At 42.0% G+C, this 18,933-nt stretch overlaps 1 protein-coding gene across 1 annotated transcript in view; it reads right to left on the reverse strand.

Moving 5' to 3' along the window:
- The window catches only part of PRKG1 (protein kinase cGMP-dependent 1), a 1,154,193-nt gene that overhangs the window by 92,881 nt on the left and 1,042,379 nt on the right, over nt 1-18,933 (reverse strand). The window contains exon 9 of the mRNA XM_047088578.1: nt 18,116-18,190. Coding sequence (XP_046944534.1) covers nt 18,116-18,190 — 75 coding nt within the window. The remainder of the gene's footprint in view (nt 1-18,115; nt 18,191-18,933) is intronic.

Genomic DNA, 18,933 nt, shown 5'->3' on the forward strand with positions numbered 1-18,933 from the left:
AACCTGCTTGGGATTCTGTCTCTCCCTCTCGCTGCTCCTCCCCTGCTCCTGCACTCTGTTTCTCTCTCTCAAAATAAACTTCAAAAAAAAAAAAAAACTAAGATAAGAAATGAGCTTCTAATGCAAACTAAGTCCTACATCTAAACAAATAGATAACGTTTCCCTTTTATATAAATAGATGAGCAACTCGTAAAGTCACCAGCTCTATGGAGGCTACGGTATCTGGGCAAGTTTTTGGTTTTGTTGGTATTATAAACTAAGTTCTCATCCTTGACTGCCTCCTAAAATAACAAAAAGTCCCTCTGAAGTATGAACATAGGTGGGAAATTAAACGATCTAGCGTAAGACGCAGATGGGATGAGATTACACAGAGTGTATTGTGAGTTAAAGAATATACGTATCTATGCAAAAAGGCCTAGAAGCACAGAGACCCAGGAGCAGTGACCACCCTCACTTTGTACCACTTCGGACTAAACAAACCAGGTTTCCTTGAGAAATGGTGTTCAGGTCCAGGGGAGGAAACGCCCACGCAGGACCTGCGACATCTGGTTCAGAAAGCAAGAGCACTCTTGGCCACTAACAGATTGTGTCGAGAGAAAATAAAGAGTCAACGTGGTATACTGAGTGTATAAAAATCCATGAATTCATAATGACTCCAAAAAAAAAAAAATGAGCAAAAACTAAAGTTAAAAAAAAAAACACACCTCATTTGTCACCAACAGGTAACAACTAGGGCATCAATTACTTTGGAAATTGGTACACGCTGGGAAAGAATGAAGAGCGTTCATCCTGTCTGTCTTATACGTATAGTATGGGGGTAGGCAGGCTATCAGATTCTTAGTGGATGATGGGGAGTGTTTTAGAGAATTCCAGTTAACGGATATTGAAAGAATGATGGAATTGGATAATGATCACATTAAAGCCTAATGAGCTAGTTGACTCAGGCAGGGACTAGTGTTGCCATGAAAACATTTAACAGAAGGTTGATGGGAAACTTTACAATCTAAGAGTCACCTCCCAGTCCACCGATCCACTTCAAAAGCTGGAAAGGGAACAGGCAGGACCATCTGCCTTCTGTTACCATGCAACACTGAAGGACACTGGACGTCCTAGGAAGTCTTCTGGCCACAAAAAACTGGACATGAATTTAATCGATCCTCTGGGCTGGAGGATCCTTTATAAAAAATATAGAGGCTAGAGAGAAACATGGAGGATGACACCACTGAGAGACAGTAAGACGAATATCAACTGGGGGTCCATTCTTGGACAATGGCTTCATCTGTTAACAACCTGACAGGGCTAGTGGGATGCGCTTCTAGATTAAAGGAGACATAAGAGAGAGAGAGAGAGAGAGAGAGAGAGAGAGAGAGAACCACACACAGTGCCTGAGACTCCTTTTGATCTCAAGTCAAACACATCAACCATACAAAGAGGTTGGAGAAAACAAAGAACTGAATACTGACTATATACTCACTTTGTCAAGTGCAACAATGACACTGTAGTTAAATAGAAATGTGTCCCTAGTTTCAGAAGATGCATATAAAAGGTTGGAGAGGGGCGCCTGGGTGGCTCAGTCGGTTAAGCATCCGACTTCAGCTCAGGTCATGATCTCACAGTCTGTGAGTTCGAGCCCCGCATCGGGCTCTGTGCTGACAGCTCGGAGCCTGGAGCCTGCTTCGGATTCTGTGTCTCCTTCTCTCTCTGCCCCTCCCCTGCTCATGCTCTGTCTCTTTCTGTCTCAAAAATAAATAAATAAAAACATTAAAAAAAAATAAAAAAGGGTTTAAAAAAAAAAATAAATAAATAAAAGGTTGGAGAGGGAATGATAGGATGTTAGTGATTTGTTCAAAGGATCTCAGTAAAGCAAATTTCGTAGCAAGAATTAGAGTAAGAATTTGTGGCAAAATATTGGTAATTGAAATCTGGGTGATGCTTGTAAGGGGAAGAGTTCATTGTTCTACCTTCTCGGATTGAAGATGTGTGTAATAACAAGTTGCAAAGATTTGTCTCATGCACATACGCTTATGAAATGGTTAGGGTTCTGGGAGCTCACACACGGGCTTTGGTAGAGGGTGGCTCACGGCCAGTGTGAATCCCGTTCTCAACATGTACAAGTTGTGAGACCTTGGGATTAATCTTTCCAGGCCTCGGGGCACCTGGGTGGCTCAGTCGGTTAGGTGTCTGACTTCTCCTCAGGTCATGATCTCACACCTCATGGGTTCGAGCCCCATGTCAGGCTCTTTGCTGACAGCTCAGAGTCTGGAACCTCCTTCAGATTCCGTCTGTCTGTCTGTCTCTCTCTCAAAGATGAAAACACTAAAAAAGTTTTTTTAATTAAAAAAAATCTTTCCAGCTCTTAATTTCCTTATCTGTAAATCAAGGAAAATAAGAATATTTGCCTCATAGAATTGTTATAAGGATTAAGTGAAGTGATTAATACAAAGCCGGGCATAGTCCAAGTGCCCAACAAATGTTAACCATTTTTGTCATTAATTATCAGCATAATAATGAATAAAACTATACAAAGAACAGGATTATCTCATATTTACACAGCATCTTAACATTTAACAAAGTGCTTTCAGATGTATTTGTTTATCTCAGTAGTAATATATCCCGTTTTAACAGAATGCGCTTAAACTTTTCAGATTCTCTGGGACTTGGGCTGTTTTGATTACCCGCACATTTTAATTAACTGGTGTCTACTTGGTAAAAGTTACATGGATAGATTATTATTAATTTTCAAAGAAGCAAAACAAAGTCTTGAATACTAATAAGGCTTTGTTTTATAGTTTAGAAAGGTAGAATTCCTGCTGGCTCACTGTCATTAATATCCAGCGTAGCAAAACTAATTTGGACACTGCACTTTCTCGTCGTTGAGATTTTTCCTAAGTAGGGGGTTATACTATATCTTATACCAAATAGTTCCTGTCTCTGTCTTTAATAAGTACGGAGATAAACCCCGGTTGATCAACATCTGTGGTGATTACAGGGTTATTAAAGCTTTCAAGTTCTGAAGAGAGAGCTTAAGAACATAAATGAGAACACTCATTATGAAGGAGGTAGCTCTACAAAGCTGAGTCCCCAGTGCAAGGTAAGTTTCTCTTTGGTTTTTGCTGCGCCTGTAAATATGGAATCCAAACAGTACAACTTGATCAGGGTCACTCTCAAAAGGCAGCGCAGCCCTGGATTCAACTCACTGGATGACTGGCAAATGGAAATAGGTCCAAAAGGACTTGACCTTTCTGGGGTGAACGAGTGGAACGTTCATCTTTTTCAGCCTCCCGGTCACAGATCGATGCCAAAATCTGTAGATATTTGCCAACACATCCACATGACGTAAATCCCCCCTTGGTTCACAACATGCCTACGGTTGTCCTTTACCCAGGAGAACGTCTTGATAAAAACAGATAAAATCCTTAGACCCATAGAGATGCTCTTTCTAAATGTTGGTATCACATTCCGTATCTCCCCTGTTACTAAGTAACGCCACGATCAACAACGTAATTGCTGCATTCATTAGATTAAAAAATTTTTTTCAATGTGTATTTATTTTTGAGAGAGCGAGAGAGAGACAGAGTGTGAGTGGGGCGGGGCAGAGAAATGGAGACAGAATCCGAAGCAGGCTCCAGGCTCTGAGCTGTCAGCACAGAGCCTGACGCGGGACTTGACCTCACGAACCAGGAGATCATGACCTCAGCCGAAGTCAGATGCTCAACTGCCTGAGCCACCCAGGCGCCCCGTCTTCATTAGATTTTACATTTCTCAAGAGGAGGGAAAAAATATCCTTTCTTTTGTATTCTCCTTGTCTAGTATATGCCTGGTATGTTTGAACTGAAAAAATGTTGACCTAATTCATTCTTCACAATAAAGATGTGCTGTCCTTTGAATTCGGAGATGACACCACCATCTGAGCACTAATTAACTGACATGGGCATTGCATATGGCAAGGTATACATCTTGCCCCCTCACTTCTTGTCTCCTCCTTGGAGTCAGATGCCAACATTTTCAAGGCACCTGACTAAGGAGTATAATCTGTAGCCATGAAATAAGTCTAAGTATTCAATGCCCATAGTAGAAACCATCTATTTTTAAGAAGTAAATTGAAATTATACTTAATAGTACAACTGACTTGGGAGGCATTTATACTGATTCATGTTTCTAATTTTTTTTTAATGTTTATTTATTATTTTTGAGACAGAGGGAGACAGAGCACGAGTGGGGGAGGGGCAGAGGGAGAGGGAGACACGGAATCTGAAACAGGCTCCAGGCTCTGAGCTGTCAGCACAGAGCCTGATGTGGGGCTCGAACCCACGAATCACGAGATCATGACCTGAGCCGAAGTCAGATGCTTAACCGACTGGGCCACCCAGGCACCCCATTGATTTATGTTTCTAAACTTTTTTGACTTTAGTCACATTAAGAAATACATTTTTTGTCAAACCCATCCTTTACACCCATTATATATTTATTTTTTCCATATATATATATATATGTTTCCAAATATATATATATATATATATATATATAAAATACATAAAATGGAAAAACTCACAAATCAATACTACAACATATATGAAATAATAAGAATACTGGTCATGATTCACTACATGAACTTCACGATCCCTTAAGGGTTTGTGGACCTGTAGGTTGAAAACCACTCTGAAGGTTTATTCTTTTATAACAATCCCAGCAGACAACTATTTTATTTTTATTCAAAAACATTTTATTTAGCTTTGAGAGAGAAAGAGCGGTTGAGAGTGTGCATGAGCAGGAGAGGGGCAGAGAGAGAGGGAGAGAGAAATCCCAAGCAGGCTCCAGGCTGTCAGCACAGAGCCTGACAGGGGCTCGAACACACCAACTGTGAGATCATGACCTGAGCTGAAATCAAGAGTCCGACGCTCGACCGACTGAGCCACCCTGGCGCACCACCCCCCATACTATTTTAATCATTATTCGCCTTTGGGTCATTTTGCAACAATCCCAGATCATCTGTGTTCCCAATCCTTGCTGGCTTTCTTGTCTGGCACAGAAATCCCAACGTCCGCTGCATTTCACACATCCACTTTCTGTCTGAGGATGCCCAGATGACATCCCTCATGGACCGATGTGGCCAGCTCTCTCTGATTGCTTCTGGCTCTTTCCTCAGCCAGCAGGGAGTCAGCCCCACTGGCCTTTGGCTCCCCGAGGCACGCAAGGAATAGTAATCATGCCGGCGGGCCGCACTGTGTTGGCAGAATCCATTGCTGGTGATTACCGCAAAAGGGGAATTTAAAGAATGTCGTGCCCTTTCTGTCTCAGAGTTAACGAAACCATGTTGACAGAGCTTGTAATGTAAAAATGCCCCTATTTGAAGAGACTGTCAAATTTGTGACCCCTGGTCCCCAAACGCACGTCCCTGATTGCCCGGAGCCCCTTCACCCTCTTTTATGCTGCATTCGGTGTAGCAAAACACACCTGTGTCCTATCACCGATGTAACACCAGACTTCTATTACCGATGTTTCTTTTACCTAAAACCTGTTCCTGTGTTTTCTGTCTTAATGCAATGTCATGTTTGACTGTCATCACCCCAGGGGCTTGATGACGAGAAAGAACGCTCGTTGTATTGTACACAAAGTAATTACATTTGAGAGTATTGCAGGGGCTCAGAATCTAATGTGAAAAACGTCAATCAACAATGTGCAGCACAAAAGGACGCAGAATTTTCCAGCTGTAAAAAAACCCACGAACTCTAACATCTCAAGACAATGAAAGAAAAATCTAACATCTTAAAACAAAACCAGAAAAACATCTAATAGCAAAGTTTTAGCATCCCGGTAAGCCAGATATTCCTAGTGAGTTAAGTGTCCCATAAAGCTTAAAATTCTGCTTCTTTGAAGGAGACTTTTTAAAAAATACTGAGTATGAGGGAGAAACCTAGAAACCTTAATTGAATGTGGATGAATTATTTTGTATAGTTTGGTTGCATTCTAGCATTTGAATTAATCACAGTTTTGCAAACCCTTTTCTGGAGCAAAAGTCTTATCTGCTGGCAATTTTTGTGGCTCCTGAGTTTTTCTCCTGGAAGCGAAACTATAGGAAAGTAAGGCTCCTTTTCAACATTTGAAAAAAGCCTATACCCAGAAAAACATAATTTTACTGCCTTTTCAAATAATTGTCATATCTATTTGTTTTCTATTTATGGCAACGGTTCTGAACCAGGGGAGAGTTTGTCCTCTCCTCTCTCCCTCTAGCAAATATTTGCCGTTTTTTTTTTCATTTTTAGAGGAAGAGAGAGAGAGTGGGGGAGAAAGGCAGTGGGGGGGAGGGGGGCGATGGGGGAGAGAGAGGTAGGGAGGGAGGGGGGAAGGGAGAGAGTGAGAGCAAGAGAGAATCCCAAGCAGGATCCACGCCTTGCACAGAGCCAGATGTGGGACTAGATTCCACCCGGGACCCAAGGATCGTGACCTGAGCCCAAATCAGGAGTCAGACACTCGACTGACTGAGCCGCCCAGGCCCCCCAGTTTGGCAATTTCTGGAAACATTTTTGATTGTCACGACTTGAGGGGTGGGTGGGGGACATGCTCTTGGCTTCTAGTGGTGTGATGTGATCGAAATATATATTTGGTCCTTGTGCTTGGCTTTTGGCACGAAGCCCCTCAAGCCCTTGGGCCCTTTAGAGTGATAGCTGATAGCTGTGTCTTTGGTATGCTACGGAGATGACTGGTGGGCAGGGCTCCTGGATAGCTTTCAGGGCGGCTGGCCAGCAGAAAGAGAGAGCACAAGGAAGGGCTGGAAACTTCAGTTCCACCCTCCCGACTGGAGAGGGGTGAGGGGCTGAGGCTGACTTCAGTCGCCGACGGCCAATGATTTGATCAATTCTGCTTACATAATGAAATCTCCATTAAAACCCCTCAACAGTGGGGTGAGGAGGGCTTCGGGGTCAGTGATCATATCAAGTTGCTAGGAGAGTGATGTGCTCAGAAACGGCATGGAAGTTCTGTGCCCATCCACCCATACCAGTCTTCATTTTGTCTGTTCCCGAGCTGTAGGCATGACAATAAACCGGTAATGGTAAGGAAATGATATTCCCCAGTTCTGTGGGCCGTTGTACAACCTGAAGAAGGGGTCATGGGAACCCCTGAATTATAACCAGATGGTCAGAGGCACGTGGGACACTGTGAGTGGTGTCTGAAGAGGGGGGCAGTCTTGTGGGACTGAGCACCTCACAACTGACTGGAACCGTAGGATACGTAGTTAGAAACCAGAGGGTAGAAGGGCTGGATGTTGGTGTGGAAAAACCCCAGTCATGTATCAGAAGTGTTGTGAGTAAAGATCTCAGAAGAGGGTAGAGACCAGGGAGGCTGATAAGCATCCCGTGACGCACAAGACAGCCACTCACGGCCAAGGATTATCCAGCCCAAAATGTCAACAGTGCCAAGGCTGAACAACTCTTGTTTATATGCATAGCTGTGGAATATTTCCAAGATTAGAAAAATAGCAGAAAAAGAAGCTTATGAATAAAACCAATTTAGGCATAATGTTTACGACACTATTAAAATTACAAGGTGGTGACTGTAGATGAATGCTGATGTCAGAGGGAAATTCAGAATGTATAAATTAAAAACAATTTAATGTTTGGTTATTTTTGAGAGAGAGAAAGAGAGAGAGAGAGAGAGAGAGAGAGAGAGAAAGAAAGAAAGAAAGAAAGAAAGAAAGAAAGAAAGAAAGAAAGAAAGAAAGAAAGAAAAAGAAAGAAAACATAAGCAGGGGAAGGGCAGAGAGAGGGAGACACAGAATCTGAAGCAGGCTCCAGGCTCTGAGCTGTCAGTGCAGAGCCTGAGGGGGGCTCGATCCCATGAACTGTGAGATCATGATCTGAGCTCAAACTGAGAGACGCTTAACCGATTGAGCCACCCAGGTGTCCCGAGAGTGTAATCTTAAATTCATCATTTTAGGAACCTGCTTTATTTCCTTTTCAAGGATATTAGGATCATTATTATTCAATATGTTCAATCAGTAATTTATCTACATTGTCTAAAATGTTTGAACCGCTTCTGAATATTAGAGTAACAGCTTTTGTTTTTTATATCCATACATATCTGATATAGTAGGGTAGAAGTTGGCTGCCTGAAGTAATTAATACAGTTTATAAAGTTGACTAATGTTTGCAATTTATGCGTTGCAGGGAAATAGCGTGATACACCCAAATGGCTGTGAACATCAGCCATATTTCACTTCTGTGATATCTCATCTTCCTCAAATAACAATTTAGAGACATAAACTCACACCATGTGCTGTGCTCGGTGTATTGAAACAATTTACGCTGCCATTTTAATTCATTATTTAAAAATCATTTTTTTTTTTCTACAGGGATTCATGGGCAAAGTATTGGTATAACATTTCCCGTTTCCAAGGAACTCTATGATTTTCAAATGGCATTTTATTGAGAGAGAGCCTGGCTTATTATCATATCTAAATGTCAGACTGGCAAGAGAAGATTGTATGTATAATGATGAAAATGAAAACTGCTGTTTCTAAAAGCTCATTTATTTAGCTACTATGAGTTATCGAAGTGTTCTTCAAGCAAAACTGCATAATTTTTGATTTAAATATTTTGAATAAAGCATGCACTAACGGCAATGCGTTCAGTTCCTAAGAGGAAAGAAATGTAGCTTTAGTGACTTTCGTTAAAATACAGACCCACAAATTATTCCATGATCTTTAGGAGTCTGCTTGCTACTGACAACTACAAAGATGTCTTCACGATAAATTTAGAAAACAACACACGTCTAAAGTATTGTTTCCGTGGAAGGGAGTTATGCGTCTAAAAGCATGGCTTGTTAACTTCCTCATTCTAAGCATCTACATTAGAAAGGATTTATCACAAGGAATATCATTTCTACAGATTGGGAAACAGGTCCAGAGAGGCAAGCGCTAGGTGCTAGACCCTGTGCTCAAGGTCAAACGGAGAAGTGCTCATAGGTGCTGAGACTAAGGTGGCAACTCCCATCTCCAAAGCGATTGCCTCCTTGCCTCCTGCCATGTGCCCATGGCCTCCCTCCCAGCGATGAGTATCAGCCTTTAGCTCCCTAGGTTCAAGGGTTTTCTCCCTAGAATGGCTCAGCCTTCTATGTATGGCACTGTTCGAATTAGGCCACATGCTATCTCCAGTGAGAGAAACAGCTTGCGTGGACAAAGGAAAGGTATTTTAGTCAAAGATTATTATTTTTCAGCTGAACCTGCTGAGAACACAAGGGATATACTAGGTATTCCTATTTTTTGCTCTTTAAAAAGTATGTGGGGGGGGGCGCCTGGGTGGCGCAGTCGGTTAAGCGTCCGACTTCAGCCAGGTCACGATCTTGCGGTCCGTGAGTTCGAGCCCCGCGTCAGGCTCTGGGCTGATGGCTCAGAGCCTGGAGCCTGCTTCCGGTTCTGTGTCTCCCTCTCTCTCTGTCCCTCCCCCATTCATGCTCTGTCTCTCTCTGTCCCAAAAATAAATAAACGTTGAAAAAAAAATTAAAAAAAAAAAAAAAGTACGTGGGGAGCCTGGGTGGCTCAGTCGGTTAGGCGCCGACTTTGGCTCAGGTCATGATCTCACGGTTTGTGAGTTCGAGCCCCGCGCCAGGCTCTGTGCTGACAGCTCAGAGCCTGGAGCCTGCTTCTGATTCTGTCTCCCTCTCTCTCTCTGCCCCTTCCTGCTCGTGCTCTGCCTCTCAAAAATAAACAAACATTAAAAAAATTAGTTAAAAAAATAAAATAAAAAGTACTTTATCACAAATGGGCTCTAGGAAGGACGTCAGCCTGTCAAAAAGACTCTTTTCTATTTGGGGCTCTGGAAACGCAGACCTCATTGCCACATGGCAATCATCCTTACAAATCATCCTTACAATGTATAGAGCCCTTGATGTGTTGAAAGTAATTTCCGGTTGTTATTGTCTAACATGTCAATGGTCGAAAGGAAACACCCTTTCTTTCCAAAACAAGAAAACAGCCTGTAATCAAATGGTTTGTCAACAGCACTAGAATTTTTAATTATCATTAGTCCTCTGCTCTGTCAATTACAAAAGGTTGCCTGCCAGGACATCCTGGGATTCACCTTTATAAAGTCTTGCTACCTAGGGAGTCTTAAAGATAAACGTTGCAGAGAAGAAATTAACAAACGGCCTTTGAGAGTTTCACATTTTTAATGAACAGAAAAAAAAATACCCCTATCCAAGGCCAAGCAGTTTTATCCTGAAAATCATTTTCTAACAGAGCGACTGATTCAGTATCCCTGCACCTGAAAGAGACACAGACTTGGACGCTCTGTAGTTACAACCCACAGGGAAGTTTTAATCTGTTAGCTCCGCTGGCCCCGGCAACGGTTCCCTACCTCCTCCCACCCTGACTGCACGTACGGGAATTTGAAAACCAAGCAGCTCTTGCACAGAGGAGAGCCGGCTTATTAGAGGGCCAACCACTGCAAATTTCTCAGTCTCCTCTGCGTTTGCCCCGCAATAAAACGGAAAACAATTTTTACTGCCCAGAGGATAGGACTGTCTTCTGGGTACCCAACCCTGGAAGTGGTCAGCAAGTTCTGGTTCTGGTTTGAGGGCTATTTCAGAATGCCATTCACTGTTCTTTCCACTTAATTGGTGCCGAGTCTCCATTTTGGAATAGGATTTCGCTCCCTTGCATTCTTTCCATAGGGGGAGAAACAATTTTCCAGGCTCATTTCCCTGAGAATTGCTTACATCTCGACCGCGTTGGTTTAAGTAAACTGTTGATAAGATTGCGGGAATACTAAGGTCTTTACCCTCAAATGCCTGGCAGACAAACACCAGTAAGAAAGGCCACATTTTTAAAGTCAGGGTGTTCAGAAGAACAACCCACATGTATTGGATTGTGCATGGAGAATCTCATGTTTGTGAGATGCTAGACAACCCTGGGGCGCTTGGGAATAGGTTACAAATAATGCAGGCCTGTGTTCTGATTTCCACAGCTTCGTTGTTTGGAGATGCATTTGATGAGTGAACATTCAAAGGCCCGAGGAACATGCCAGAGAGCACAGAGCACCTGCCCGTGACAGCAGAGTGAGCGCTAAAGGGTCGTCTCTGCTGATGAAATGAGAGAACATTTTGACTGCCGTCACGTTGTGTCCAACGACAAGGCTTGGCACCAAATGCAATTCTGAAAATACCGGACTGACTAAAACGTTCCTTTGCAGATGAACTTGTAAACAGAAGGGGGGCTTTAAATCAAGGAGGACTAATTATGGAAGCAGGGGTAAAATTTTTATTTGGACTGAAGCCTAAAGGCCAAACAAGGGGACCCTATGCAGGCAATAGTTGGTCTCGTCCAGAGGAAGAGACTGTGGGATTTCATTGTTTCGTGGCAGTAAGTCAGAGGCAGTCCTGGTGCCTCTGTTTTTGGGGCACCACTTTTTTTCTCGTGCACTGATGATAGGATCGTGCTTTGCACACTCTCCTCGTTCCTGGCTCCGTTCTAAAGTTTCAGCTTTCTTGTTTACTTTTGTTTCTTTCTGGGTGAGTCTGTTTTGGAAGTCCTTTTTCTAGGACAAGGTGGAAAAGAAGTGAACAGTGGTGCATAGTGAGGGGAGTAAGTCAGGACTAGATGGTGGTTCCAATGGTGCCTTTAAGTCTTTGGTCATTTAGAGGCTCCTTGCCCAAGGTTGGTCCCTCTTTCCTCTGTGTGCCCAGAGGGAGGATTAGCTTATCTCTGGAGGAAAAAGGAACTTATGTACATATTTATGGTAAGATAGGAGGAAAAAAATATATTGATTCCTCTTGGGGGAATTCAATTTTTATTCATTCATTAATTAATTAATTCATTCATTCCTCCCTCCCTTCCTCTTGGGAGAATTTTACAGTTTTACAGAGACAGAGGCAGGGTGCGGATTAGCATTTAAATCTAAAGGAATATTACCTAATGAAAAAAGAAAACTAAAAACCTTCTTAAGTAGGAAATCACATCACAAAGTCTGCTTTTGTCTGTGAGGGTTACAAGGACCTGAGACCAACTTGCCCAGACTTTTCTACTCTGTCTCTCCTGGATTTAACATGTTTCTTTCTCTCCCAATATTGAAGATCCTTACATATCTCTGACTATTTCACGTGAAATTTCTTATACTTTCATATAAGCTCATTGACTCTTATTTTTTCACATCAATTTCATCTTGAGCCCATGTGAGGGGACTCAGCCCTGAGCTACCCTAAAGTGAACCAGTGGTTTGATAAATCCAGTGGGCATTTGTTAACTGACACACTAGAACTCTCAGCAGCGTGCAATGTCATTGTCTCCTCCCCCTATCTTGAAACACACTCTGTTCTTGGCTTCTGGGATGCATCTGGCTTTGCTTCTGAGCTCTCCTTTTCTGTGTGTGTGTGTGTGTGTGTGTGTGTGTGTGTGTGTGTGTGTGTATGTGTGTGTGTGAGAGAGAGAGAGAGAGAGAGAGAGAGACAGAGACAGACAGAGAGAGAGACAGAGACAGAGAGACAGAGAGATCCTTCTCCTTTCCCTGATTTTTAAATGCTAAAGTTCCTCAAGAATCAGCCCTCAGTACCATGATGCTCTAATTCCCTACTTTCTGCCTCATGCACATCTTTAATTTCACCTACCACGTAAAAGTTCATAATTTCCAAGTAAGTACCAACCTCTCCCCCAAGCTCCAGGCCTGCCCAACCGGTCTCAAGGGCAGCTCATCTATAACCCGAACAAAAATCAATTCACTAGCACTGCCCCCCCCAAACCTGGCCACCATTCAACCTTTCTGCCTTAACGAACGCCCCCGTCTTCCTCTGACCTCCAGAGGCCAAATCCTTGCGCTGGCCTGACCTTGCTCCCCTTCAGCACCAACATCTACATTCGTGCAGAGACCTCCTGGCTTTGCCATCTGACTATCTCTCAAATGCTTTTCTCTATTCACCCAGCCCTCATTCAAGTCCTGTCCACAATCGGCTTTTCCCTGCAAAATACTCTGCTGGTCCTCTCTGCTTTCACTTCACAGTCTTCCAACCCCAGAGGAGAGGATGGTCAATTAGCAGGTCAACCAACTCATCTCTTCTGGTAACTTACAAGCCTGGAGTGATTTTCCTAAATCCTTAACACCCGATCTGACTTTGACTTTCTCGGTCCCAGCCTAACTGCACTTTGGTTCCTTGAATATGCATTCTGTGCATACCCATCTAGAGGGTTTGCAGATGCTATCTGCCTAGCTGCAATGCCCTCTGCATTTACTTGCCCAGCGAATACTAATTATTGCCTAACCAGCTAATTCATTAGAATTCAGCTCAAATCTAGATAAAATGTCACCTCCTCCGGGAAGCTCTCCCAGAACCATTAACGTGTGTCTCTCTCCCTCACGGCACCCCACGCATCATGAAGGCAAGGAGCATGCCTGTTGTATTCACCACTGTGTATGCAGCATTTTGTAGGAACCCAGAAAGTGTTGAATAAAATGCGTGCATATGACAAAGTGAACAAACACAGCAAAGGCAGGTGCGTGAGGCGCTGCGGACTCATCGCAGGGCCTTTGAATCTATATTCGTAACAAGGGATGTTGTAGATTAAAACACATGACTGGACACTCATTTGTAGCTTTGTATAAATTTCACCATGAGACAGAGTCCCTCATGGAGAACGAAGCTGAGAATCCTCAACTTGGATCATAAATAAACGCATTTACGAATCTACATTCTTCGAGCTGTCAGAGGAACAAGATCCTTAGTATTAGAAAATAGGCTTCCTACTTAGTCTGCACGTTGTGAAACACAGTGCCTGAATCATCATTCAGTGAATTCCGAAGTGTTTGTTAAACGAATACGTATTCTCACAGGGAAATAACGCATACCTTTCACCACGAATGCTACTTTCCGCTCCAAATAAGCCTTAACGATGCTTAACTTTGATCTGCTGTTGTCTCTTCTCATGTCTTTGTGATTACAACTTCATATTTTAGAAAGAGAAGCCCTAGGTGGATAATTAGCAGCAATCAAGAAAAGCTTAAACATGCCATAAAGGTAAAGATTCTGTCAAGAATAATTTTCTTTGTCGGGAATTGATGTGGTGAGAGGGGCTGAAGGCATATATCCAGCAGCAGGCAAGTTCGAAGAACCATTTCACGAGAACATTGCTCTCAAGCCAACCTTTCTGGACCAGCCACCCACACCGGATGAGAGGAGTGTTTCTGAAAAGGATGGTTTGTACATTTTGTGTAGGAGTCCGCCACTGAAGCCTGATTATGCTAACAGCTAATTAAGTTCTAAACATCTCAACTGCATCTATCTTTATAGTCAGGCCTTTTTTTTTTTTTTTTCCTCCTTTTATCCAAATAGTCATAGTCGATGAGACAATACCAACAGTAAGTTCACAGGGATAAATACTGTGATCATTTCAGTCGGACTTTAAGAAATACTACTCTCATCTTTGGTGAATTCGGCAAAATCACGGAGACTCACACGGCAGAGCCAATCAACACCTCGGTTCTCAACGGTACAGATTTTGTGGTCTATATAGAAATTTAGAGGCATTACAAGAATGATCCAGGGAATTGAGACCAATTAGAGCGTGTGCCTAGTCCCTGAAGTGGCAAACCTTAGAAGCTCCTTAAATATGAGATGAAGGCACAATATACTTAAGGGGAAGAAATTGAATAAAGAGACAACAGCGTTAACACAGATAGACATTTAAACTTGTTAGTTCAACTAAAAAGCTCTGCCTTGGGAATAATTCACAGTTTACCTCCGAGAGAGAAGACACGTAGTTAAAATGATACTTTCAACCTCAGAAATCTTCAGATATTATTGATTTTTTCCCATTTTTCAAATAATATTAAGGAACGTGGGTTATGCATTCATTTGGATTTAATATTAATTGAACTAGAAAACTTTAACCTCTCCTAGCGAACTTACATTCAAGTATAATAACTAATTTATAGTTTATCAAATTTATGGTTCAAGTAATATTTTGAGCCACTTAGATGCAACTAGTCATTTGCTGTTCCTCTTTGTTCTTCAATCGTAATTGAACTTTCTTTTAGCCAAATGTTGCTATTATTTATTTATTTATTTTTTAACGTTTATTTATTCTTGAGAGAGACACAGAGCAAGACCATGAGCAGGGGAAGGGCAGAGCGAGAGAGGGAGACACAGAATCCCAAGCAGGCTCCAGGCTCTGAGCTGTCAGCACGGAGCCCAACGCGGGGCTGAAGCTCACGGACTGTGAGATCATCACCCGAGCCGAAGTTGGACGTTTAACCAACTGAGCCACCCAGGCGCCCCTAAATGTTGCTATTTTTATCAAAATGGTATTTACGGATATTTTCCAGGCCAGGTGAAATTTCATGACATTCTACCGAAGTGAGAGCAGTTTGTCCACATACGAGTAAAGAGTTCCTGGCCAGGTAAAGTTAGTTTTATGTAATCAATATGCAATAATTATCTATAAATCAAGCCATTTATCAAAAGCACTAGGATATACTTCCAGTGATTAATTCCACCAACAGTAACATTCCCTTCACAGCCCTTTATCATTCACAAAGCACTTTTACATACTCCTATCAATTAACTCACAGAAACACCATTTTAAAAGTAAGACGAGGCCATCAAGAGGCAGCGTAACTGGACCAAGACCAGGTGGTTGGAAACGACAAAGGGGGGAAGCAAAGCCCGAGGCTGTGGACCCACGTTCAGGGTACTCTTCACACAGAATCTGTTCCAGTGAGAAGTATGGTCACCCTTCCTGGCTTGTAATTGTCAGATCTGAACGTTGCCGTACTTGTTTTCCCTGTTGTCTTTGGTTGAAGCAAGTGTGCATGACCTCACAGATGCCCAGAGTTCATGAGATGCAAGCACAGTCATCTTTATAGAGCCAGGAGGACGCTGGGAAGGATACAGCTAAGTCAAGGCGCTTTCCCATCACTGACCCATTTCAAGCCTGTGACCAGACTCAACTTTGGGTCAACAGGACTTACACAAAAACTTTCATTAAAGAATCTAACATCTAGCCGGAGACAGAAATAGACCATAGAATGCTTTAGTTTAAAAGAGGTATGGGGCGCCCAGGTGGCTCAGTCGGTTAAACGTCCAGCTTCAGCTCTGGTTATGATCTCGTGGTTTGTGAGTTCGAGCCCTGTGTTGGGCTCGGTGCTGACAGCTCAGAGCCTGGAGCCTACTTTGGATTCTGTGTCTCCCTCTCTCTCTGCCCCTCCCCCACTTGCACTCTGCCCCCCCTCTCAAAAATAAATAAACATTAAAAAAATAAAACAAAAGAGGTCTGACTTTTTCTAGTAATTGCAAAAATATGTACACAGTTGCTCACGTAGATTTTAGATAAATTTTCAAGATTACCAGCCATTATATATATACAAAAGGTGTATTATACGACACCTATTTATATGGAATGACCCATGGTAATCTTAATCGACTATATATACTCAAGAAAAAAATGCTAACATAAATTATAAAGATGAATTTTTATATGGCAAATGTTCCTCTAAGGATAAAGTCCAATAATAACAAGGGACTTTTATAACTTTTAAAACTGATAGGGTAGTTTAAATGGCCCCCTCTGCCATCTCAGTAGGATTAGTGCTAATACCAGAAGCTAAACTTAGCATTAATATGTATTTTGACCGAGTGTAGGAAAAAACCCCAGAAAATTAATATCTACCACCCACAGTACAGGCAATCCGATGACTGTGTGCAGTTCGGCGTTAAAACTGCCTAGTGCGATTCCTGAGCAAATCTTGGCAAAGGCACGGCTGCCATTTGACCTCCGGATGTGTGTGTCTGTGTCCCTCCAAAGAGCGGGGGAAACAGAAGCAACCATATGGGGAAGAAATTGTGAATATATTGACAGCTTTGAAGATAATAGAATTTTATCAGTCAAAATGAATTACAGTACTTATTTTTTTTTTTCGTTCTAGACCAAAGTTTTAATCTTCCTAGATTCTCAAGGCAAAAGCAATTAATTTTTTTTTTTTTGGCTTTTGAGGTTACTACAAAACCAACCAAATTCTGCCCCTGAACTATCTTTTTACTGATAAATTTTTGTCAGTTTAATCCTTCAGGTGTCCTGTGTGATATCACTACTAAATTGCTTTCACTTGAATTAGTTTGGGGGGGGGGGAGCAGAAGAGGGGAGACTTATAAAGATTGCCATTTTGTAAAAGAAACCTAGATTTGTGTCAGAAAAAGCCAATCTCAAATAATTTCAATTCTTTGTCAAACAAGTTAAGGGTTTTTTTTTATTTTCATTTTAATTTTTAAAAATTTACATCCAAATCAGTTAGCATCTAGTGCAACAATTTCAGGAGTAGATCCCTTAGTGCCCCTTCCCCATTTAGCCCATCCCCCTCTCCCCACAACCCCTCCAGCAACCCTCAGTTTGTTCTCCATATTTATGAGTCTCTTCTGTTTTGTCCCCCTCCCTGTTTTTATACTATTTTTGTTTCCCTTCCCTTATGTTCATCTGTTTTGTCTCTTAAAGTCCTCATAGGAGTGAAGTCATAGGATTTTTGTCTCTGACTCATTTCACTTAGCATAATACCCTCCAGTTCCATCCAGGTAGCTGCAAATGGCAAGATCTCACTCAAAAAAAGTTAAAGGTTTAAAGTGGATACAATTGTATTTATGTTAGTAGATACAAAAAGGATAATTAATGGGATATGTACTATCTCCTATCATTCTGGTAACTTAGTGCCTCGCAGTTCAAGAGAAAGCAACAGAGCAACAGGGTATTTGCAACGGGAAATACTTCAGCTTTGTTATTTCCCCTACAGTTTCACAAACAACTATTGCACACTGTGGCCGCCATTCATCCATCAAGTATTTTCAATGGGAGAAATAATGTTTGCATTCAATTATTTATAGGGGGTTTTAAACTTACCATTTTTCCCTTGTGGAGATGATCTTGCTCCCCAAATTAAGATTTCATGTTTAAGAAGAGACTTACTGAGGAAGCATCCTATGTAGTAACTACCTTGAAATTTGCTAGTTCCCCCCTCTGAAGCAAGTGATTTCTTCTGTCAGAGTGCTGGGATTTGTTACGTCCAACAAAATAGTTAATCCTCTATTTATTCAAAATCGACTTTGAAAAATCAAGACTAAAGTCAAAGGAATAAAAAAAATCACTTACTTTGCTTTAGCTTCTGCGTCCTCATAGGCTTTATTAGACACGTCATCCAGTCCTCCAATCAAATGCTTGAAAGAGCTGTAAGGAAAAACACAGTCATCAGGATAAATGCTCTGCAGAGTCCTAACAACGGCTACCTCGTCAATGATACATTGAAACAATCTAAAAGGATCTGACTAAAAATGAAGTCAAACATTTAAACCAGATACGTCATTAAGAAACATATCAGATCATGATACTGTCTCTGACAACGGTGACCTATTCCATCGTGTTTACCTCCGTGGTTCCCAACACCTAGAACTGGACCTGGTGAAAGGAGATATTCAAAGAACAGCTGGGATAAAGTCTGTGACACACAAAAGGACATATGTCACAAAGTGGGTCAACTTTACTAGGGATCATGACAAGATCTACCAATTATGGAATGCCTACAGCATACCTACTGTAGGCACTCTTCTTTTAATTATCCTGAACATATATTGATTCCAGGTCTACAACACACTGTAAAAGACAAACATTATTATCTCCACGTGCCAAAACTGTAAACTCATCTTCAAAGGCAAAATACATATGCAGAAGACAGGCACACGACAGAGGAGAATTATAGGAGAGTCAACTCGTTTTGGACGGATGAAGATACTGACTTTAGGATCAACCAGGAAGGGTGATACACCGGTGCAAACCCAATCTATCCCATAGCCTACATGGACCTAGAACTGTGTACAGACTTTATATAATGAAGTCTCATCTATTATAGGTCTACAACATAAAATATTACTGGGCCGGCACAAAAGGAAGACACACACACACACACACACACA

Source organism: Lynx rufus, unplaced genomic scaffold, assembly GCF_022079265.1.
Source record: "Lynx rufus isolate CCGP_SWC_20201006 ecotype Redwood Valley unplaced genomic scaffold, mLynRuf1.p SCAF_25, whole genome shotgun sequence".
Taxonomy (NCBI): domain Eukaryota; kingdom Metazoa; phylum Chordata; class Mammalia; order Carnivora; family Felidae; genus Lynx; species Lynx rufus.